This window comes from Monodelphis domestica, chromosome 1 (assembly GCF_027887165.1).
Source record: "Monodelphis domestica isolate mMonDom1 chromosome 1, mMonDom1.pri, whole genome shotgun sequence".
NCBI lineage: Eukaryota > Metazoa > Chordata > Mammalia > Didelphimorphia > Didelphidae > Monodelphis > Monodelphis domestica.
The window spans coordinates 79293894-79319907 of record NC_077227.1 but is presented as its reverse complement, the minus strand read 5'-3'; the positions used below and the strand labels follow the sequence as shown (position 1 = coordinate 79319907).

Here is a 26014-nt window from a genome sequence, read left to right as displayed (position 1 = left end):
ACTTAATTAAAAAAAGGCTAAATACTTCACTCATCTCTCAGCAAAGAGATTACTGGGGCATAATAGTCTATATAATGTTAGACATGATCACTGTAATATGGTATTTTAACTGTTTTTCTTTGTTACAAAAGGAGGCCCAATTCCATAAATTTCTAAAAATACATATAAAAACAAAAAGCATCATTAAAATTTATTCTAAAAATTAAAAACATGTAAAAGGCTAAATTTTTTTATAAAACAACCCCAATTCAAATTGAAAACAGCTATAGCTCTGAAATATCATGATGGCAAAAGGTTATATTCCATCCAGTTAAGTACAACATTAATCCTGGGTATTTCAGGCAGTGAAGAAAGAAAAGTTTGAAAAAGAAGGAAAAAAGATCAATTTGTGAGAATATCTATAGTCTGCAATTCTTAACCCCACTTTTGAATTTAATTTCACAAGTGATTAGAACTGTATCACTCATTGTTCTATATAAGTAGAGCTCACATTTGGAGACCCAGGCAGGTCACTCCTGCCATGTACTTGGAGTTCATAATCATCATCATCATCATCATCATCATCATCATCATCATAATTCCTTACATCTGCATAATGTCTCAAAATTTTCCAAATGCTTTCACAGCCATTCTCTCACTTGAGCCTCATAAAAACACTGTGAGGTTAATAGTTAGATAATCTCCATTTTGTTTGTAGAAAAAATAATTCAAGAAAGGGAAGTGACTTGCCCAGGGTCATGTGGCTAGTAAGTCAGAGTGAAGATTGAATCCAAGTATCCTAAATTCTAATTAAAGGCTCTTGTATAACACTATTAGGCTATAAAAACCCTGAGGGTAAAAATCAGGCAATTAAAGAATATTCATGGCAAAGTAGGGACATTCATTCATTGTTGGTGGGGTTGTGAATTGATCCAACCATTCTGGAGGGCAATTTGGAACTATGCCCAAAAGGCGATAAAAGACTGTCTGCCCTTTGATCCAGCCATAGCACTGCTGGGTTTGTACCCCAAAGAGATAATAAGGAAAAAAGACATGTACAAGAATATTCATAGCTGCACTCTTTGTGGTGGCCAAAAATTGGAAAATGAGGGGATGCCCGTCAATTGGGGAATGGCTGAACAAATTGTGGTATCTGTTGGTGATGAAATACTATTGTGCTAAAAGGAATAATAAAGTGGAGGAATTCCATGGAGACTAGAACAACCTCCAGGAAGTGATGCAGAGCGAGAGGAGCAGAACCAGGAAAACATTGTACACAGAGACTGATACACTGTGGTACAATCGAACGTAATAGATATAGTGGCAATGCAATGTCCCTGAACAATCTGCAGGGATCTAGGAGAAAAAACACTATCCACAAGCAGAGGACAAACTGTAGGAGTAAAAACACGGAGGAAAGGCAACTGCTTGACTACAGGGGTGGAGGGGACATGTCTGAGGAGAGACTCTAAATGAACATTCTAATGCAAATACCAACAACATGGAAATGGGTTCGAATCAAGAGCACATGTGATACCCAGTGGAATCGCGCGTCGGCTATGGGAGAGGTGGGGGGGGGATGATCTTTGTCTCTAATGAATAATGTTTGGAAATGATCAAATAAAATATTGTAAAAAAAAAAAGAATATTCAATCTTGGAAAGAACCTCTGAGATCACCTAAGCCAAATGAGGAAATAGACTCAAGAAAGGTTCTTAGCAGCATGGCCAGCAGACACAGCTCAGGTATCCTAGTTACAAATCCCAGTGATTATTTTACCCCACTATGAATTCTTAAATAATTGCCCAAAGCATATCAATGAATTTTCTTAAATATCACCCTCAAAAAATATTTACCCCCCCCCCACAAAATATTATTAAACAAACCAAATAATTACAATGGGTCATGAAAAATTGTGTTCCTAATTCACACATACAATAAACAAATATGTATTAGTTTTCCTTACATGCTAAACATTCAACATTAGAAAATATTCAATATTCTAAGAAAAATTCACTATTCTATAGTGCTATGAAATTTATGTGAATTTTTAAAACAAATTTTGGAAAATTAGAAAATATTTGCTCACCATATCATCCATCTCTTCCTCTTTACTATATCGTGCGTAGTCTTTTCTTAAAGTTCTCATTAAAATCATAGAAACTAAGCCCACCAAGAAGATAACCATCATGAAAGAATTGAAAATTGAAAACCAGTGAATCTAAAAAAATACAAACATTATCAATATGAAACAGCAGTCATAAAAATCACAAGCTTTATAACAATATTAATTTAAATATAAGACTTTCATTTATAAAACGTTATAGGCCTAACTTGATTATGTTTTTTAAAATCTTAACATAGGATAAATTATTTTTATTACAAACTAATTTCTTTAAATAGCAAGCTCCTCAATCTAGTTTAGATGTAATTTAAAAGAAACTTTTCCAGAACAAATTTACTGTTTAAATTGAAATACACTGAAATCATGTCATACAAAAAATTATCAAGATTTCTTACAACTGACTGGTCATATTTATATTTCAAATACTAGCTAATAGAAGCTAAGTGGCTCAATAGATAGAAAGCCAAACCTGGAGACAGGAGATCTTGGCTTCAAATTTGGCCTCAAATTTGGTGTCTCTGGGCAAGTCACTTAGCCCCAATTGCCCAGCCCTTAATTAACCCTCTTCTGCTGTGGAACCAATACTTAGTAACAATTGTAAGACAGAACGTATTTAAGTTTAACATATTTAAAAATAAATAAAATACTAGGAATACAAAGAAAAATAAGTATCTAAAAAAGCCTGCTAACACCAAACTCACTGCTTTCTCTATCAACTATTTCCCACTTTTCCAGGCCAATTCAGTAACTTGTTCAATATGCTCAAAATTCTTTGGAATTTCCAATCATTTTCATGACCCATCAGGCCCCATCATATCATATTTTATCAACATTCATGACTGAAGAATCTGACTGTCTTACCATTCTTTATTAGACACACATGAGCATGGTCAAACCCTAAACTTACTTTGTCATCACAAAATCACAGCATACATCTTCAAAATTTCATTTCCCTCCTCCAACCATAATCATCCTTGCTAGATACCTCATTAAAGCCTCATTTTATTTTTACAAACTATTTTTTCTCCTGCTATCCCAACTCAATAATAAAAATAAAACAAACAACAACAAACACATCTTCCTAACAATTGTGCATAACAATTTGCCATACTGGCCTTGTCCAAAAATGCATGTTTAATTCTTGATTTTAATTTTATATCTCTGGCAAGAGGTTGGGGGGGGGGGGGTTCATCTTTAGTCTTCTTGACTCATGGTTTATGACTGCATAAATCAGAACTTCAAAGTCTTTCAAATTTGTTTTTTTCTATAATATTGTCATTGTATGAACTATTCTCTTAGTTCTGCTCACTATCAGATCACACCTAGTTTCCTCTATAACTTGAACCTCCTCCTTCCTGTGTTATCCCACAAAGTGTATACCCAATGAACCTAGAATTCAACCACCATGTAATCTTCAAACTTCAACTCAACCCTTTCCATTTCACCTAGTTTATTAGCCCACTTCTGGATACATCAGATTCCCTACTCAACCTAGGCTTTATTAGTTACTCTGAAGTTAACCTTACTTAGCATTTAAGATTTCTATATCCATCATCTCAATATAATTCTGGATCACACTTCCACCATCTGGTTACCCCATTCTCCTTCTGAAACATAAAAAGCACAGCTGGAAAACAACAGAGAACTTCACAAGCATAGCTAATTACTAAGTGCAACTCTACTGGAGCCCCCATACCACAAAATAGTAATCCTTTCATTTATCTCAATTATCTTCTTAATTCTAAATGCCTGACCCAAAATTTTCCTCTTTGACAAATCCTTCCTCTTGCGCATGTGCTCACCATCTTCCAACATGTCCAAAGAATAAGCTTCCTAAAAATTAGAATGGACCAAACAGAAACCCACAATTTCATGGCACAAGAAGAAATATTAAAATAAGGTCAAATGGCTGAAAAAAAAAGAAAAATGCAAGTTATAAGATACCAAAAAAATCACCTGGACAACAGATTGAGGAAAAAAAATTTAAGAATTATTGGATTATCCAAAAGCCATGACCAAAAAATAAGTCTAGAAATATTTCTAGAAAGCTTAAAATACCCAGATCCCTTAGTACCGGAGAGCAAATGAAAGAAACCCCAAAATAAAAATTCTCAGAAACATTATAACCAAAGTACAGAGCTTTCAAATCAAAGACAAAAATACTGCAAGTACCCAGAAAGAAAGAAATCAAGTGCCAAGGAGCCACATTCAGGATCACATAAAATTTGGCAGTCACTTTTATGAAGAAGCAGAGAGCTTAGAATACAATATTCCAGAGGACAACCGATATTAGGTTAGCTAAGAATAACTTGCTCAGCAAAACTGAGTAATCCTACAGGAGGGAAAAATAGACATTTAATGAAAGAGGATGTTCAAGCATTGTTATATAGAAACTTTAAAGTTCAAACAAAGAAGTTAAGACAGCCATAAAAAAGAGAAACAATTATAAAAGACTGAAAAAACGATAAATTACTTACATTCTAATGTGAGGAGATAATAGATCTTTCCCCTCTGAACCCTATCATCAGGGGTCATAAAGGAAGTTTAAATACAAAAAAAGGCCCTAGGAGTGGTTCTATTAGGTCTTAATGATCTTAAAAGAGAGGAAGAAGAAGAAAAAGAGGAATTCATCAGGAAGGAAGGAAGATTAGGGAGAATTATCTCATATAGAGTATACAATTTGAAGTTGATATGAACAAAGAGTTCACACACAAACACACAAAGATGAGAACAGAAATACATTTCATTCAAAAGGGAAAGAGGAGGGAGAACAAGAAAAAGGGTAGATTAAGGAAGGGATTATTTCTAATTAAAACAAACTGAGGATGTATTAAAACTTCCTATAAAGTGATTAATGGTTAATGTTTAATATTCTGATTCAAACTGATTTTATTTCAATGGAATTAAATGTGAAAAAGCAAGTCAGGCAGAAAGAGTATATTCTTATTTGCAAAAACATAATAAGGGAAGTCATGATGGGCAGCTGATTTGAGAGTGAAAACAAGGAGTTTTATTTTAGATACAATGAGTTTAAGGTTACGGCAAGATATCCAAGAGGGAACATTTAGCAGGCAGTTTGAAATATAGGATTGTGATTGCATTTAGATCACTGACACAGAAGCTACATTGAAAAAAGAAACAACAATCTCAATTTTATGATCTATTTTCTTGCTTCCAACAAGTCAGGTTTAAGAAGACTGCTGTTTATAGTACAATAAAAACTTTTCTTTAAAAGTAAAAATAATCAAGTTAAAGAAAAAATATTTTATATACATATTAAAATTGTATTCATCCAAAGACATCTAATGTCTTCCCATTAAAAGAAATGAAAGTAACCTCACCATCTGTAAATTAAAAATATATGAGGAGCCACAAATTAATGAAATCCCACTACATACATACACCTGTGAATGGAAACCCTCTGATGGGAAGAGATCTTGTAGGACAAAGACCAAACTGACCAACTTCCATCCTAGAGAATATTACACAACAGTTTATAAGACATGCAATAATGAAGTAGTTCAATTGCTACTTCCTCATGAAGACTAAATCTAGGCAATAAGACCAAACAAATTTATTACGAAAGAAAAAAGGATTTGATATCAGAGGACTTGAATTCAAATTTAATTTCTGCAAATTGCTACCAGCTACCAGTATGGCTTTGAAAAAGTCATGAGTCCAATTTCTTCATCTGTAAAATGAAGAATTTGTGCTAGATGATGTCTAGTCCCTTTCAGCTTTAAATCCAGATCCTTTAATCTGCCAAGTATGGAAAAGGTTTTCCAAAATAATAGCAATTGTTCCTGATCAAGTGAAGTCTATTTTCATTCATAATGAAATTTAAAGCAATTATTAATCTAGTTATTAATAAAACAATGATGATAGCCCACTTTCTCTAGTATTTTCTGATCTATAATACACTTTCCTTAAAAAAAAAAAACTCTTGAGATAATTAGTACAAATACTTTTTTTGTTTTGTTAGGCCTTGAAAATTCATCAGTGTAGAGAATTTCCAGTGAGGAAATTAACTATTAAAATTAGCACTTACTCAGCAACTGATAGTATCCTAAACTACGAAGTAGTAAAAAGTGACTTGCCTGGGGTCACAGAGTCAGTATGCAGTTGAGGTGTGATTTGAATTGAGGTCTTTCTGACTCTTAAGGCTGGCTCTGTAAATATCATGCCACACTGCCTCTTGGTGAAAATATCTCCACTAAACAGAAACTGAGGCTCAGAGTGTTTTTAAGTAAATTAACCACAGTTATATTACTAGTGGTAATATTAATGATACTAGAACTTTGGTCTCCTGGTTTCCATGTTTAATATCCTTTTTATGACAACATACTAAAGCTGCCAATACACTGCAACCAACAAAGCAATGAAAATTAAAAACAAACAAACAAAAAAAAAACAGTAGCTTCCTAAACATAAGAGACATTTGTAGAACAAAGCAAAATGCAGTCTGAACTCATTGCTTAGCCACTCCTTTTTCCCCTTTAAAAACTACTATCTCCTCCCCGTCTCCTTTCAAATGAATAATAAAAATAAGAAATTATTTTAAAAATAATAAAACCTTCACCATAAACATTAGTATAGCAAAAATGAATTCCCCCACTGACCATGACTGAAAATGTATGTCTCTCTGCATTTTAAGTTTGGCAGAAGGTAGGGTTGGGTTGGCACCTACTTTTAAAACTTCCTATCAACATGAGTACAAGCATACATACACATACCATTCCCACTGGAACTGCTATTACAACTGCCCCAAATTCCTCCAATGAAAATAATATCCCCACCATGTAGTTATTGCTGATACTCCATCACCTCTTTCATTGCAGTCAATCTCAATAAGAGAACCAAGACTCATTCTACAAGGTAGGAAAGGTCTCTCTGGCAATGGATAGTGTATTCTGTTGAAACCTAGAACAAATTTTTGCTATTCTCAATGACAGTATGACCATGGGAAAAATCATTTTACTTCTCTGAGTCTCAAGTTTCCTTAGGTGTCACAAATAAGGAGCTGGGTTATAACTACATTAGCTCCAAAATTCTAGAATTCTAGTACTATGTTGCTTTTATGTGAGTTTTGTTGAACCAGACCAGGAACAAATATTACTAATAACATTTTCCTATAAAACATCACATTTACATTATATGTTCTAATCAACAACACTTTTTGTAGTAGTTGGAGATTTCCTATGTTTGTGAGAATATTATAGGTATAGCCCTACCCAAATTATCATCCCAACAAGAATAAGAATAGTATAGAAGCAAAGAAATCATGAGTCTATGGGTGGTACCTTGAGTGGGGAGTTTTTATCTTTCCCAAAGAACTGCCAGGAATTTGAACAGAGTGAGAAAGTTGGAGAGGAAGAGTATTATGCTTCTCCATTTTCCCTAGTCATCAACAGTGGTAATAATGAGTCAGATTGTAGTAGAAGCTAGTACCAGGAACAACACACTAAAGTACTTCACTGATTATTTGGGGTACACATCTGCTCAATAAGTCTGCTATCTCCTCCACAACCCTCAAAATATAAACAACTGAAATTTTTCTTTCTTCTGGAGACATATGATTAAATCTCATAAGACAGAGGGATAGGTCACTGGAATTTCTGATGAAACTTCAGCCTGGACCCTACACAGAAGTAGGCAAAAGTCTAAGAACACCAAAAACCCTGTGCTATAATAGAGCAAGATCAAAATAAAAAAAGTTTCAACCCTCCAGGTCTCCAGATGTTAGTGGCAACTCTCTATCCCCAGTTCTCATTTGTCTCCTTTTATGAAGGAGTCACAAAAAGCTGTTCTTTCAAAGAGAGGCATTTACATGACTTCTTCAGGACTAGAAGACTACAAAAGCTGTGCAATATTCAGGACCTAAAAGATACCATAACACTCTAAAACTATAGCTATGCGTCACACATTCAGAGCTAGAAGAGAACTGGTGTCCTCATGTCCAGCTCGCTCACTTTACACCTGAAGAAAATGAAGCATAGTGGTTAAGAAAGAGGGCTGGGGTCTCACAGCTAGGTGGTGAGAGAAGCAGATTCCTATCCACATCTTCTTGACCCTAAACTCTATCTGGGGATCCTCCACCAATTACCTCAAGAACAACATGACATCTTACATACAACATGTGCTCATTCAGACTTCCTACCTGAGGTAAAGTCTAACCTTTCTCTTCCTTTTGCTTTCCTCCTCTCCCTTTCTTCATCATGCATTCTCTTTTGTCCCCCTCTCATCCAGACACCATCACTACCACCTCTAGGCACATTCTCTTTGCCTGTTCTCAATTTCCCCTTTAGGGTGTAAGCTCCTTAAAGACAGGAACGGCCTTGCTAGCAAGGCTTCCTTAATACAGGGACGAGCAGCCTAGCCCAGAGTAGGCACATAATAAATGTTCTATCTACCCATCCTGCAGAGTCTCTTAATATTCTTATACAGAAATTTAAGATCCCAAAGAGCCATGTTTAGCTGGAAAAGGGATGGTCATTAATCTGTCTGAAATACATAATGTGTTTCAGTCCCAAAGAACAGCCTTTAATGAAAGAAAAAAGCAAAAGAAATTGATATCCATTAAATGTCTTAAATATGAAAAATATTTACATACCCTGTGTTGAAAAAAAGATGGATCAAGATATTTGTCAAATCGATCTTCAAATTTTATATCTGATTTTTTCCATTTCACCTGAAATACATTTTAATTTGGAAATTTTACAACCACCAAGGACACAGATAACAAAACTTTTAAAGGAATTTTTTTGGGAAATTTATGAGTATTAAGAAATTAGAGAAAGAATGGAAAGTGGCTGATGTTATTGTTATTTCAAAATAGCCACAACAAACACATTTTAACTTTGTCCTATAAAGATCATCTAAGAGTGACAGAGTTGTTCAGTAATATATTTTTATCTAGGATAAGCTTAATATCTGAAATTAAATCACTTTCAATAAGAATAAGAACCAAAAGAACTTTATCTTTAATTATTTAATAATTATTTCTACTTGCTGATACCAAAAAACTTAAAAAGTAAAATTATTCAATTATTTGCACTAGTACACATCCACAATGTTTGTAAACTTTAAAAATTAGTTACTATTAAGTTCATATTTCTAGTTACCGGGGCCATGGGGTGTGATTAAGAAAAAGACTCTTTCTGTTTAATTTGCTTTCTTTGAACTACCATTCCCAATCTCAGCAAGTAACCTGAGTAGACTTTGCCAACAGGGTTGCTAAAATACCCTTTCTGATGAACATTTCAGTGACATATCCTATCCTACCCAGGGGGCATGAAATTGCAATCTGGTTTGTTTCTGTCCTGCCAAATGCCAGTAGGCTCCAACTTTAAGGTGAATATCAGCATTTATCATTAGAAAGGAGATAATATAAAAGAATTGTATATTATGAATACATAGTTTTCTAAGAGGCTAGTTTTGGGGGCAAATTTGGTGATATCCAGGAGCAAGTCTTGCAGAACAAAATTTAATTTAGGTACACTATAGAAAGTTGTAGTCTAGTTGTCCTTTTCCTTAATGAAGATCCTGGTTTCAAGAGGATGGAATAGGTAAATCAAATAGAAGTTCTAATATTTAGTTACAACAGAGTTCTTGTATTCAAATAGACAAAAGTTATAATTAATTTCTTATTCATGCTCAATTTTAGAACAGATTTAATTTTTTGTAAGGGATATGACCTAAATATTGCTCCCTGAATGGCACATTATTTTAATACTTACTGAATATGACATTGAGATTTTGGTATTTGCTATCAATTTCACCTTTCCTTCACTAGTTAGGTTAACATCCACAATTCGATTTCCATTGAAACCTATTTCCAGCCTTTTGTAGGTCCAAAGATAGTAATCTTCAGCATCTTCATCTGCTTCACCAACAATACCTATAAAAGACATAATGCTAACATTTAAAATACAGTATCACTAAATATTTACTAAAAAGAAGTCTTTTTTTCTAGTTTTTCTAACAACTAAGAGTACTTGTCTATTTTTTAATTCCCACAATATTTATTTGGAAGCAGGTAAGTAAGAAGTACTGTAAAGCCCAGTTTAGTTAGTTAGAAACTGATGTTAATGAGGAACTGGTATAGGTTGATCCTCACAGAAGGGGGAAAACTATTTGCTCTATAGCTCCAGACAAGAGGTCATAAAGCAGGCTAGTTGTCTGGTTCAATATAATGCATTATCACTAAAGAAAGAACAACCTTTCAAATCTGACAAATTTTTGTTATCAAACCCTGTTATTTCATCAGTATAGGGAATTCAAAGTATAGGGTCAATTTCTACCAATGCAGAATGTTCTTCTGCTTATAATGTAAAACGTTAAGTGAGCTGCTTACGGGCACTGGGGAATTCAGTGATTACCCACAATCACAATGCTAATATATGCAAGAGGTAGGACTTAAAAATCAGTTCTTCTTATCTGTGAGGCCTACTGTCTCTACCAACTCATAGTTTTAATAGACTTTTACTTTCTAAAATGTTTTGACATTAACCCATTTTAATTAGATAACAATCCTGCGATGAAGAGAGGGATTGCCATACTTTTTTTTTTAAAACCCTTACCTCCGTTTTAGAACCAATACTGCAAAAGAGGAGTAAGGGCTAGGCAAAAGGGGTTAAGTGGCTTGCCAAAGATCATACAGCTAGGAAGTATCTGCAGCAGCATTTGAACTCAAGACCTCCCATTTCTAAGACAGGCTCTAAATCCACTGAACCACCTAGCTGCCCCCAATACTGGTTAGGGAGGGAGGGGGAGAGGGAGGGAGTGAGGAAGGGAGGAAGGGGGGGAAGAGAAAGAGAGAGAGAGATAGAGAGAGATTAAGTGGGTTTTTTTAAGTAATAAAACCATTTGATAGCTTAGAATAAAAATTCAAATTTCTTGGATTCTCCATTATCAAGGTTTTTTTAATATAAAGAGTTCTCTAATCTCAATTCTCTCATTATAGTCTAAACACACTAATTTATCAGTGAACAAAAATTTTGTATCCTCTTTATTAAAGGACGGGGGGGGGGGGGGGGGTGTGAACAGAATGCTGAACTAAACACATGCAGAAGTGTTCACAAAACACTATGTGCCTAACACTACACTAAGTATCTGAGGTGGGCAGAAGATAAAAAATTACTTTCAATTAGCCAAGCTGGTCTTCTCACTGTCCTCTCCACAAAACCATACTCATTCCCATCTCTAAGGTTTTACAATCCCTCAATCCTTCCTTTCCTTTTCCGGAAAACAGCATAGGATCATAGAGATCATAAATTTAGAACTGGAAGGGAGTTCACAGATCACCACCTCCACTCTTTTTCTAGACAAGGAAACTGGAGCCCATTGAGATGAAATACTAATCCAAATCCCCAAATATAACATTGCAGGGCTAGAAGAAACTCCGGAGTCTAACTCCAAATATTGAGCCCAAAAGTTTCAATTATGTTCATGTGGTGTTAGAACAAAGAGAATAACCAGGCCAGAAGAATCCAGACTTTCTGAAAGAGATAGTCTTGTCAAAGAATTAGAACAGCTCTTAAGGGACACAAGAAGGATTCTAGAGGTAATCTTCTGGGCACACATATATTTTCTTTTTCAGTTACAAAATGTATAGTCCAAGGAGGTGGATCCAAAATGGCAGCTTAAAAGCAGCAAAAGCTATCCTTCCAAACCAATATAGTAAAGGTGCTTCAAAATGACAGGAATCAAAACCCAACACCAAGATGGAATCAGGGGTCTCTCCCGCTGAATACAACTTGAAAGGTAGGCAGAGAGACTCAATTTTCATGGGATTCGGGGAAATCAAAAGCAAAACTGCACACAGGAAAGCTAGCTGATGACTTCTCCCATCCCATACCGACTGCCCTAGGTTCTACAATTGGGCATAGGTTAACTTCAGGATCCCAAGACAAGGCTACACCAGCAAAAGAGAACCTCAGATCCATCCCATAAAGTCTTAGGCCCTGGCACCAGCTCACAATGAGATCCAAAGCTCATCAAGCCTCTTCTACTGCATTGAAAACAGCCCCAGAGCAAATTAGCCCATAGTGCCTAATCCTACAAACCAGCAGAAATAGCATAAGCAAGCAGTTTGCAGAATTCCCAGTCCTTAGGACCCACACCCCCCCCCAAAAAAAGGGGGGAAAAGAGCAACCAACAGAAAAAAACTTTTAACCCTCAAAAACTTCTTTGGGAGAAAGAGAAAAGAGCAGAACCAACAGAAAAGGTGAGACCCAAACAACTACAGGCAAAACTTTACAAAAGGGGTAGGGAGGAGGGGGAGGATTGGTCTCATGCTCTGGAAGAACTCAAAAAGGAATTTAAAAATCAAAAAAGAGGGGGCAGCTGGATACCACAGTGGATTGAGAGCCAGGCCTAAAGACAGAGGTCCTAGGTTCAAATCTGGCCTCGGACACTTCCAAGCTGTGTGACCCCGGGCAAGTCACTTAACCCCCATTGCCTAGCCCTTACTACTTTTTTGCCTTGGAACCAATACATAGTATTGATTCTAATGTGGAATGTAAAGGTTTAAAAAAAATCAAATAAGACAGGTTGAAAAAAATGGGAAAAGAAATGAAAGTAATGCAAAAAGAAATTAACAGTTTAAAAAGCAAAATTAGTCGACTGGAAAAAGAGGCACAAAAAATCCAGTGAAGAAAAGAGTTTCCTGAAAAAAAAAGAATTGAAGTACTGGAAAAAAAAATCCAATAAAGAAAGGAGTACCATAAAAAGTAGACCCAATGGAAAAAGATCAAACGGTCATGAAAGAAATTCAGTCTTCAAAAATTAGAACTGGGCAAATAGAAGCTAATGACTTCACAAGACATCAGAAATAATAAAACACACTGTGGTACAATCGAAAGTAATGGACTTCACCGTTAGTGGCAATGCAGTGATCCTGAACAACTTGGAGGGATCTAGAGAAAAAACACTATCTACATTCAGAGGAAAAACTATGGGAGCAGAAACACAGAAGAAAAACAACTGCTTGAATACATGGGTTAAGGGGATATGGTTGGCGATGTAGACTCTAAATGAACATTCTAATGCAAACACGAAAAACATGGAAATAGGTTTGGATCAAGGACACGCATAATACCCAGTGAAACTGCACATCAGCTACAGGAAGGATGGGGGTAGGGGAGGAAGGGAAAAAATATGATTCTTGTAATCAAGAAATAATGTCATAAATTAATTTAAATGTTTTTAAATGAAAAAAAATGAAAAAAAAAATTCCAAGTCCAAAAATTAAAAAATAGAAAATATGAATTCTCTCATTGAAAAAACAACTGACTTAGAAAAAAATGTATAGTCCCTGCAAATTACATCAGGGAATATGCCCTAGATTAACTGCCCTTTGTAAATGTCCAGACCTCCTAAAAGTAGATGACTCTTGGTCCTTATACTCATAACTCAATACACAACTGTTATTATTTTATGTTATAGAATATATGTTACTTTTTTTACATATATAACATGTCATATGGTATAACATATATTATTATTTATTTTATTATTCCTCTTAGGTTGAAGCTTCCTTTGGTTCCATTTCAGCTTTTCTCCTTTCCAACAAAAGCCTGTATAAACTACCCCTCCTGCAAAGCCCTCAAATACCACTTCCTTCACAATGACTTCCCTTAACACCCTTGTCCTTCTTCTGAACTCCTGGAGAACTTGATAGCACAATATATGGCATGTATTAACTGTCTAATTTGTATAGTCTCACACTCTCCTGCAATTGAGGACATTCTCTACTCCTTTAATGGCCCAACTCACCTAATCTTTGCCACTGAAATACTACCAAAAAAAAAATTAAAACAACTAGTTCGTGAAGTCCTCTTTGACTCTGGCTGAAGGCCAAACAGAATTGTTTCAGATCTTGAATAATAACAATAATTCATATTTACATAGCATTTTAAGATCTGCCAAGTACAACCCTCTATTTTACAGATAAAGAAACTGAGGCTCAGAAAGGTTAAGTGACTTGACCAAATAACTAAAATTTATATAGTACTTACATGTATTATCTTATTTAATTCTCATAACAAAACTAATATAGCTGCTAGCATTATTCCCATTTTATAACTGATAAAACTGAAGCAAACAGGAATTAAGTGACTAGCCTAAGGCCAAATAAAGTATCTGAGGCTGTATTCAAACTAAGGGTTTTGAGGACTTCTTGACTCTAGGCCCAGGGCTTTGTCAATTGCACAACCTGGTAGCCTCAAACTCACACTAACTGGCAGTATGATATGAGGAACTAAATGTGAAAGAAGATTCAGTGCATTAATAACAATAATAAAAATAACATTGGCTGACATATAGCTCTTACAATGTGTCAGGAATTGCACTAAATGCTTTATAATGACTATAGTATTGCTTTAAGGATCAAATATAAGCTTTGTCTTTTAAAGCCCTTCAAAACCTGGCTGAAATCTGCCTTTCCAACTGTCATACAGGGATCCATTTTTGGCATTCTTGCAGTCTACCTAAAGTGGCATTCCTTTCGCTCTTCCAACATGTCACTTCATCTCTTACCTCCATGCCCCCTTTTGCCCTGGTGACATCACAGCCTTGAATCATGCCCACTTCAACTTAACTTCTAGCAACTCCTTCCAAATGAAGCCTCTTGCTGTCCCTGCCAAAACCCCTAGAATATGCTTCCAACTGCCTACTAGAACATGGGCATACACCTTGGTCTTACACCCACAGCAAGGAATTAAGAGATCTGGAACAAATTATAAACACATTAATTTATCTCCTACTATTCCCTTATATAAAAACCCCTCTGTTCCAACCAAATGGCCTACTTCACTGCCCCCATCACTGTCCTGTGAAGTCCAAATGATGCAGCTTTCTTTACACAAAGATGATTATGACTTTTGTTTTGTACTTTTCCAGTAGAGAAATTCCAATAATCAGCACCTCATCAATCAGGAGGCCACCATCCTGTGAGAATGTAAATTATATTTTAGAACTACATGTTCTGAGCTACTTTTATGCTTCAAGTAACAATGCTCTCTTAACCCAGTAGGTCCAAATATTTGTTTTAGTATATGGCATTTCATACATACAATTCTCCTGTTCCTCACACCCAGCAAGTCCCTTACATGATTACAAGATTTGGATATAGAAGGAACCTTAAAGATCAGAGATGGGAATTTAGGCTCTACAAGGTTAAAACCCATATCTGAAACAAATGCACAAAAATTCTTTTAGCAGCTTTTTGAGGTGGCAAAGAATTGGAAACTGAGGGACTATATCAATTAGAGAATGACTAAAAGTCATGATATATATTTGTGAAGGAATACTATTGTGCTATAAGAAATGATGAGCAGAATGCTTTCAGAAAAACTTGGAAAGACTTACATGAACTGATGCAAAGTGAGCAGAACCAGGAAAAGTGAACGCAGTAACAGCAATATCATACAATGATCAACTATGAGTCACTTAGCTATTCTCAGCAATACATAATCCAAGACAATTTCAAAAGGCTTATAATGAAAAATATTATCTGACTCAAACTCAAAAGAAACAATGGAGTTTGAAGGTAGATTAAAATATCCTTTTTTTCCCCACTTCATTTTTCTTGGGGGGGGGGGGGGGGTAAAGGGAATAGGGATGGGGTCTGTGTTTTCTTTTGAAACATGGCTAAAATGGAAATATATTTTGCATGATTACACATGAATAATCTATGTCAAAATGAGAGGAGAATTTGGAACTGTATAATTGGAATCTGAATCCCAGAACTACAATTCCCAGAACCCCACTCTCCCTCTGCTGCCTTAGACAGGATATAAATTTTGTGTAGTCCCACCTCTCGTTCTCTCTTCTTGTGATAGCAGGCATCTATGGACATGGGCTTTTTGGGAGCCAGGAGAACAAACTTACTCACATGGTTTTACTTTTGTTAGATAATTAGGTTTTTATACTTGTATTTCCTTTTTATTTCTTCTACTTCAAAAGTGATTTTTAATAAACTTTATAAAATTAATACTTGGAGTGATGGACATTCATTTAAATCCTACAGAACTCATATTTTAAAAATAAGTGTTAAAAATTGTTTTTACATATTAAAAAGAAAGAAAAGAACCTGGTCCAAGAACAGGCTATTGGGATTACAAGAGCATCAACACAGAGCTAGAAGAGATCATTTAGCTCAACAATCTCATTAAAGCAATTTGCCCAAGGTCAACTTCCTAAGTAGTATAGCTGGGAGTTGAACCCAAGTCTTATGATTCCATTTCGAAGCTTATTCAACTATATTCAACTTTACTATGCTATAATACCTTATATGGTTTTTCATGTGAACTGTTTACCTTGCCTATAAGAATATGTAAATGCTTCCTTAATGCCTTAGTTTATAAGATGAAATCAAGTGGTGAATTAGCTAAAACGTAAACTGGAGCCAAAGTTAGAATTTTTACCGTACATTCAACTCAGTTACTAAGAAAAAAGCTTTTAAAAACATTTAATTACTGTCCTCATTTCCATCTAGCCCTACATTCCATTCCCTTAGCCAAAGAAAAAGAATTTGATGTTTACTTAAGATTGAGCAGGTTAAGTTTAGGTGTTCTCTATTTGTCTAATAGATGATCCCATTTAGTCATACCCAGTATGGAGGGATAGGTAAGCAGTAAATAATTGAATGAATGGGGGCAGCTGGGTAGCTCAGTGGATTGAGAGCCTGGCCTAGAGAGCAGAGGTCCTAGTTCAAATCTGACCTCAGACACTTCCAACAGTATTGATTCTAAGACAGAAGGTAAAGGTTTTATAAATAAACAAATGAATGAATAAATAATTGGATGAGGAGCTGACTGAGAAAGTTAGATAGCTTTCCAAATGCTTCTCAGATAAGCATTGTATATTTCTAGAATATCAGGCACTTAAAAATTCAAAAACAGTCCAAAAATAGCCTAAAGTTGGGTAACTTTTGGATTATGTTCCATTAAGGATAATATGCACTAAATTCCCTTGACTGGCATAGCTTTTTTTAAAAACCCTTACCTTTGATCTTACAATCCTGAGTATTGGTTCCAAAGCAGAATGGAAGTAAGGGCTAGGCAATAGGGGTTAAGTGACTTGCCCAGGGTTACACAGCTGGGAAGTATCTGAGGCCAGACTTGAACTAGGACCTCTTATCTCTAGGCCAGCCTCTCAATCCACTGAACCTTCTACCTGCCCCTTTAGCATAGCTTTTTAAAGGTATTGTTCCAAAAGTTTTTTAATAAGAAAATTTGGAGGGGAAAAAAAACAAGGAAACAGCAAAAGAGTTACAAGAGTTTAACCATGCCATACCACTAAATAAGTACCAGAATTATATAGCCAGATCACACAGAAATCTACCTTTTTGTTGTATGAAATAATCACTTCAAAACTATTTTAACTTCAAGTTTATTTTAAACCTATGAATTTCAAATTAATATTGTTTCGCTCTGTACAACATTTTGTTCCCTTTGGGAAAGTATGTTGGATTTAGTTTTCTCATTAATTTGGTTTAGTAAGAATGATATTTACTCATAATTAGTAATAGGGGACTATGATAACATAGTAAAATAAATTATTTTATACATAACCAAAACATATACAGAATAAAGAATTACTTCAACCACTATAAAAGCAATAAGTAATTCAATGAAAATGATTAAATAATGTTGATTTTGAAAATGTCAAATGCATTTTTAATTCTACTTTACTTACCCCATATTGGTAAATCATCGATGTACATCTGGTACCAATAGTGATTCTTGATAGCATACACAAAAGCATCTCTCTTTGCTTTGTCTAAGTCAATTTCACAGTAGTTGGTCTGCACATCATCTGCTTAAATTAAAATATTCTAATTAGACCATAAACTTAGTTGTGAGGCAGTTATACAATGAAAAATACAGATTTAAAAAGCCACTTTCCCTAAGCTTATTTTCTGATTTTAAAACTTTCCTGTAGTTTTCCCTTCTGTAAAATAAGAGCAACAGTAAGATGAGACTAGAATGATTAATTGCCTGACTCTAATAAGAATGAATAGATCATCAATTTATTCCTAAAGATTCCTCAACCTACTATTTCCTTCTCCAGTTTATTTTGCTGATGATAAGGAATTAAGGCAAGCAGTTAAGTGACTTGCCCAGAGTCATACAGCTAAGTGTATGAGGCTAGATTTGAACTTGGGGAGATGAGTCTTCCTGCCTGACTCCAAGTTTAGTACTCTGTCCACTGTACCACTAGCTGCCCCAGGAAATAACATACCTGACTACAATATAAACATAAAGAATAACTAAACAATCAAAACTGAATGCTGTGACGTTATTACCAACCTAGGTCCCAAAATAAATGAGAAAATACATTCCCCAATATTTCCTTGCAGAGGAGGAGAACCAAGAACGTGGATGAACAAATACAATATATGACTTTTTCAAAATGTTGATAAGGGATAGCTCTTTAGAAGGGGTTAGGTAAAGAATATAATGGAAAATGTAGGTGTTGCGAAAACAAAATACATTAATATAAAATTTTTAAAAAGGTAATGATGGGTGAGGGAATATTTGAGGCGTGCTTATTAAGATAAGATTACATCAACAAAAATTGTTTCAAATAACAAGGTCAGGGAACCAAATAATATGGCAAAAAGCAAACTTTTCTAGGCCTTTCTCTCCTCTTCTGGTCTCTTCCAATTTAAAAACTAATTACCTTTACAATTCTTGTCTTCTAAGGTGCAGAAGACTAAGAAATCAATAAATAAAACAAAGCTTCATTTTCATAATGTTTTCTTTGACTATGAGTAACAAGCACATAGTACTTCTCTTGAATTTATATGTCCTCTTCAAAACTGAACTTATTTATCTGCCCTATCAAACCCACCTTTTCTTCTAACTTCCCTATTCTATCAAAGGTACCACCACTCTCCCAGTTACTTACATTTGCAGTCTAGGAGTCAATCAGTTGAGAAATTTGGGGGACTGACAACCTTGTATGAAGATTTCTTCACAAAATAGAGAATTCCTAAATAAAACCTACTGTATATAAGAAATCAATGATAAGAGCCATGACTAAATGCCCCTAGGGACTGGAATCATAATATTCCCCAAACTGTTGGGGCCCAATAGATAAAGTAAAAGGATATAAATAGTTCTCAAAGTAACTGCAAACCAATTATTAAACATATGAAAGATTGGTCCAAATAATTAGAGAAATGCAAATTGAACCAACTCAAGTTTTATCTCACAAACATTGGCAAAGATGACAAATGTTAGGAATACTCAACCCCATTAAAGGGATTCATAGACACACTAATGTCATGTTGATGGAGCTATGAATCAGGAATTATATAAATAAAAATTATTAAAATGCCCATATTCTTTGACCTAGAGATTGTACTTGCCTTAAGGAGGTCATTTTAAGTAAAAATTCCTAATATTCCTCATAGGCACCAAAACATTTATAGGAGCACTTTTCATAACTATTTAATTTAGTTTTTAATTTAATTCAGCAAAGAATTAGAAACAAAAACAAAATAAACACCCACTGACTGGAGAATGGCTAAAGAAATTGTGGTACTTGAATGAAATATTACTATGCTATAAAAAATAATGAATTTAATGAATACAGAAAAGCATGAAAAGATCTATATGAACTAAGGAAGAGTTAAGTAGAATACAAGGAAACAATATGCAGAATAAAGTACATTGTAGAAAGAAAAAAAAACAACCAAAAAACTTATCAGAAATAATTTACAATGAATTACATCACTCCAAAGAAGATACATAACAAGGTATCATCATTGGAGGATCTCCACCTCATGGGAGAGCCATAAATATGGTACTGCACATATTTCCACTTTTTCAATGGATTGAACAGTTAGTGCTGATTTTCTTCTTTTTTATCTTTAAAAAATATTATTTATTATATATCAGATGATTCTTTAGGAGGGACACTGAGGGAAATTATGGTGATATAAAAAGTTATATGTCCATAAAAAACTTAAATCTTTTAAAAAACAGTAGAAAATGGAGTTCAAGGCCAAATCTCACCCCATCCATATACTTCAAAAACTCTAACTTCATTAAGAAATTTGATTTTTTTTAAATTAGTATACACCCACAATACTAGAAGGAAAAAAAGGGAATGATTTATTCACCTCAACTATGTAAGAAAAAAAATTAAAAGAAATTTTCAATGCATTTGATTAAACAGGTGATAAAGAAATAGACTGGAAGATATCCAAAGTATATAAATCAGATAAAGACATAACATACACAATTCAACATTCTTTTCCCTTCACTATGTGATAAAATTCTAGCATGATGACAATGGATAGAAGAGAGTGCTATATGTGAAGTCAGTAAGACATGGTTTCAGCTTTTTTCTCTGACCCAAACTAACTAGGTGATCATGGACAAGTCATTTTCTTTCCTGGCCTTTAAGCAACTCACCAAGATCATAAGTTATAGACAGCTTAGAATCTGTATCAGTGAAAGGGGGTCCTATGGGGATGAAGTCAGAAGTCCTTGCCATATTAATGATCTGATTGGGGAATAAGGAAATTCTAAAGAATTTTGAAAAAAATGATCAAAGAATTAGGTAAAATGGATGACACTTCTTGGGGAACACAGCAGTGAATAAGGACAAAAACACACATTCCAGTACTCCTCCCACTAAATCACATTGCCAATGCTTCTTTTAACCATATGATTAGGAATATACCAGGAGCTAGGGACAAAAAGACAAAAATGAAATAGTCCATGCTCTCAAGGAACCTAAATTTAATCAAATAATTGGATATAATTCAGGAATAATTAAGCTTCTAGATAGATAAAAAAAAAAGTCAGTATTTAACACATAAATGAGGAGCTAAAAATGACAAAATTGTCACCATGGCATAACTGTTCTGACTGCTCACAAGTAAATATTCCATTCATTCAAAGTACCAAACCTATTTTCCATTAACTTCTCGTTCCTTTCCAAATTGGCTTCTAACCTCATCACTCAAGTCAAACTGTTCTCTCCAACATTACCAATGATCTCTTAATCACTAAACCCTCACCCTTAAATGACTTCTCTGAATTTAACATTGCTTCACCCTCTTTCCTGGGTTTTTCTAACAATATTCTCTCTGGGTACTCCTTCTTTTCTGATAACTCATTACTTTCTTCTGAATCATCATCTACATCCCACCCCTTAACTGTGGATGATTTCAAAGCTTTTATTGTCCTAGATCCTTTCTTGGTAATCTCATCAGCTCCTATGTATTTTATTTAATTAGCACTCACCCCCAAAGCAGACCAAAACCACCAATGATCAACTATTCAGGAAGCAAAGGACTTTTCCTTCCCCTTCCCCAGCCTGAAAAAAAGCACCAGGTCAGATGAGCACCACCAGGAGCCAACCTTTCCCCTTCTCCAAAATTCCCAATTCCCACTTTCCACCAGAGTTGAACACCCTACCCAATCCCCATCAGTCCAACTCTGTCAGCACTTGAACCCAAATATACCCTGCCCATGGTTTCCCAGTCCTCATTGCCTCTATTATCTTGCCTGCTACTTTGCTGCCAGGCCCTAAACACCACTGAGCTTTCGATCTGCCATGAAAAGGCATCCTTCTTTATATAATGTCTCATCCAATGATAATGTGACCGATCTAAGCACTGGCATTTTGCATCCCCTGCACAGAGCAAGCACTTGCCAAATGTTTGCCCTCCCATTTCATCTCTATATAAATAACTCCAAAATCTACACAGGAGAATAAGTTCTAGGTTCTCTCCTAAATTCCTGTCCCACATCACCAATTTTGCAAGGTGGATTTTCAAGCTAAATGTTCCACAGGTATCTCAAACTCAACATGTCCAAAAAGGATTTCACTTCATCACCTCCCCTCTATTATCATTCTTCTAATCATCAACAATTACTTTCAATTCTTCCCTCTCCTTTACTCCATATATGCAATCAGGTTCTCTGTCCTATCCATTCTACCTCTACAACATAACTCATATGCATTCTCTTCTGACCGCTACAAAAAGCTGCCAATGCAGGAACTTGCCACTTATTAGACTATTACCAGAGTCTCCTAACTGAACACTGGGCTTTCAGTATCTCACTTATCTATCTTCCATAACCTACCAAAATAATATTCTTAAAGCACAAATCTGACCATGTTGTTCCCCTACTCAATAAAAGTTTCAGTATCTCTCTACTGCCTCTAAAACTGAAACTACTGCATTGTATTCTCCTTCCTAAGCTTGTTGCATATTAATTATCCCAATCACCCCAATATAATCTATATTATAGCCAGTTCTGCTAGTTCCAGAACTCAGCATTCCATGTCTCTGTAATAGCTATCTCCCCCATAGCTGCTATCCATTTCTTTTTCATTGCTTTTTAGAATTTTAAGCTTCCTTCAAGCCTCCTTAATCCTCCTAGCCAAATAGCATTCTCTGCCTCCTTACATTATTTCATATATGCTTCTATTTACACATTTCATACTAATAGAATGAGGTCTTTAACCATAAAGATTATTAACTTTGTCTTTGTATCAGAATAAAAAATTTGGGGCCCTCCCTTTTTACTGGAAAAGAAGTTTCAATTTTTCATTTTTTAAAAAAAATTACATTCAGAGAAATTGTGCATATTTGTGGTATTAAAAGATAAAATATGTTGATATTACACAATACTATTCATATATTTTATACATTTCTAAGTTTCCAAACTTTTTCATTATTGTTTGTTGGCCTTTGTGTGTTGTCAATAGTTTCCACAAAATTCCCATTTCATATGCCAACCTGTTGAAACTACAATGGGGAAAGCAGCAGTATGTAAGGACACCTATGTAACTCTAGCACCAATTTTAGAACATTTAGAGAGAACAAAATTTTTTTTGTAATAGTTACATTTTCCAGTTTCAAACATAAGCATAAAAATCACACAAAACAATATGCAAAAACAGATTTCTAGGTAACCCAATAAAAAAGGATGCTATTTTTAAAAAAGTTTTAACATGGCATCAAAGAATATTAGAGACCATCTAGTCTAATACCTTTGCTTTACAGATGAGGAAGTTAAATCTCAAAAGACATTAAGTGACTTATCAAATGTCATATTACCTCTGGTTGGGAGCTAGAACTTGATGCCATTATTTCCTCACTCCTAGTCCAGGGCTCTTTATTTTTATTATTAAAACATTAAACCATTTATTGTAAATGCATGTTGTATCAGTAAAGCAGATAATGCCTGTAAAATTTATTCATTCATTCAACAACTATTTATAAGGGAACCAGACCTGGTGCACAATTTACAAAGACAAAAACAAAATAGCGCTCTGCCCTCTCGCTTACGTTACTTGGAGGGAACAGCATGAATACGGATAAGTAAATACCAAGTGGATAAAAAATCAAGTAAAAAATTTTCAGAAAGCAAAATACTAGCAATGATACAAAGATCTGAATAGGTTTCTATAAAAGAAGGTACTTGAGCTAAGATTTTACAACATAGAGATGAGGAAGGAGGATCCTCCAGATATGTCATATCACAAGGTCATGGATTTAGAATTAGAAGAGATTTTAGAGGCCATCTAGTCCAAACACCTCAATTTACAGATAAGTAAAATGAGGCCCAAAAAGATTAAAGTAAAGCCAGGGTTTGAACTCATATTTTCTCTTTCCAATGTAACACAATGCCTCACAAAGAATGGTAAATAGGCCAGTTGGCAGAAACAAAGTGAATAAAGGAGAATGATATATAATACAAAATTAGGAAGGTAGATTCATCAGAACATTTGAACATATGCTATATAAAATATAGTTTGGGAGTCAATGACTCAAGTTTAAGTCTGGGACCTAGCCCAAAGTTCTGTTGAGTCTCTTCCTCACCCTGAATCATCATCTATGGGAATATTAGTATCACAGAACTTAAGAGCTAGAAGGTGCCTCAGCCGACATCTAACTTAACAAAGAGAGGAAAGACAGCCTTACTATATTTAAATATACCTGATAAGTGATCATCTAGCCTCTGCTTGAAGATCTCCAAGGGATTTAAAATCCACTGCCTTTCAAAGAGACCCAACCCACTGTTGGACAGCTCTAACTATAGCAAGTTCTTCCTGAGATCAATCCTAAATGGACCTCTTTACATCTTCAATTCATTACTCCTGGTTCTACTTTGAGGGGGTTAACAAGTACAATTTTTTTTACCATATGACAGCCTTTCAAATACCTGAAGACAGTTATAATGTTCGGCTTCAGTATTCTCTTCTCTATGCTAACTATACCCAATTCCCTTGACATTGTCCTCCAGGGACTCAAAAAAGATTTATAGGTTGCTAGAAAAAGACTATCACTTAAACTATGAAAACAGGGATTTTTCTAAATAGATTACAAAAGTAGTCAGGCTAAAATGTTTTTCTAAATGTTTCAATAGAAATCTCTATTAAATCATGTATAGCATTTTCTAAGTAAATATTTAACTTAAAAAGAAAAAATTCTTAGGAACAAATTCATAATTTACAAATTCAAAAATATTTACCTTTGAATTTTATATCTAGGCCACTAAACTCCAATTCAACTCCTTGAAGTGCTTCTCCCAGTGTTTCATGGTAGTGGCTGATGCTTTTTTTCGATCCCACACAGAAAGGAAGTGAGAAGTATTTATATGTTTCTTGGCGATTGTGGTATGGTCCTACAGTATTCATCCACAAAACAACTTCTTCTTTATCTTGGTACTAAAAAAAAAACAAACAGATTAGAATATAAAATGATGAACTTTTAACAGTAAAACATTTTTTTGAACAGAAACATCTAAAGTAAAAGATACCAAATACTTCTCAGTCCTACAATGACCCTGTCTTCCTGTAACCACCTTAAAATAAAGAACTGTTAGAACTTTAACTGGAACAGATGTGTTTTTCAATTCAATCAATAAACATTAAGCACCTACCATGTGCCAGGCACTGTGTTAGGTGATGGGTGAAAAAAAAGAAAAAAAAACAGCCCCTACCCTCAATAAGTTTACAATCTAACACTATTGTTAGACCTGTCTGACCCTTTGACCCTATGGACCATATCACAGTGATACTATTCATGAGGGTTTTCCTGGCAAAGATACTTTGCTTTGCCATTTCCTTCTTCAGTAGATTAAAGCAAACAGATAAAAGCTTGCTCAGGGTCACAAAGCTGAGTCTGATGCTACATTTGGCCTTGAGTCTTTCTGATTCCAGGCCTAATGTTCTAACCATTGAGTCACTTAGCCGTCCCTTACAATCTAAGAGGGGAAGACAAAACACAAAGGGAAGCTAGAGGAAAGGGTTGAAGGAAGAAAAGTGGCATCATGTTCCCTGGCTACAAGCAAAGCTGCAGATGTAAAGTCAATAAGCTGCCATCTATAAAAGAAAGCTTTGGAAAAGGTTTAGTGTTCCACCCTCCAATGAGAGGGGAAAAGAGGCAGAGAGAGATGGGAAGTAGTTGAATCAGCAACATGGTGAAGAGATTCTGAGTGATCAGATTATCCTAAAAGGAGCATCTTGTTCCCCAAAACTACAGATGGAAAGCTGTTACATCTTCATGAAATTTTCTACATTCTAAGTTATTTGTATTTGCATAAATACTCACACACTCATATGCATGTGTCTATACTGTCCCTTCTACTGAACTGACTCAACCTTAATAACACAGTCATAATCATCCTTGCATTCCAAGTACAAAATATATACTAGACATTTAATAGATGCCCTCAAAATTGAACTGGTGCAAAGAGATATATAGTGTTATAATAATAGTATTTAAACTACAGTAACTAATAAATCCAAGAATCCACTTAGTTATCCATATTACATAGGACAGGGAAAAGAGAAACAAGATTGAAAAACAATTGAAAGACAAAAAACCTCAGTTTCACTACTAAAATCCTTTTAAAATAAAGATGTTATTAAC

The 26014-nt window shown here is 34.9% G+C and overlaps 1 protein-coding gene across 2 annotated transcripts in view; it reads right to left on the bottom strand.

The window, feature by feature from the left end:
• Positions 1 to 26014, bottom strand: part of TM9SF3 (transmembrane 9 superfamily member 3) — a 76568-nt gene that overhangs the window by 30540 nt on the left and 20014 nt on the right. The window contains exons 2-6 of one of the 2 annotated variants that reach the window (XM_007478705.3): positions 24612 to 24807; positions 17803 to 17925; positions 9840 to 10000; positions 8714 to 8791; positions 2068 to 2199 (exon numbers count right to left, since the gene is read on the bottom strand). In XM_007478705.3, the coding sequence (XP_007478767.1) occupies positions 2068 to 2199; positions 8714 to 8791; positions 9840 to 10000; positions 17803 to 17925; positions 24612 to 24807 (690 nt within the window). The remainder of the gene's footprint in view (positions 1 to 2067; positions 2200 to 8713; positions 8792 to 9839; positions 10001 to 17802; positions 17926 to 24611; positions 24808 to 26014) is intronic. The other variant, XM_007478706.3, reaches the window with a different exon arrangement.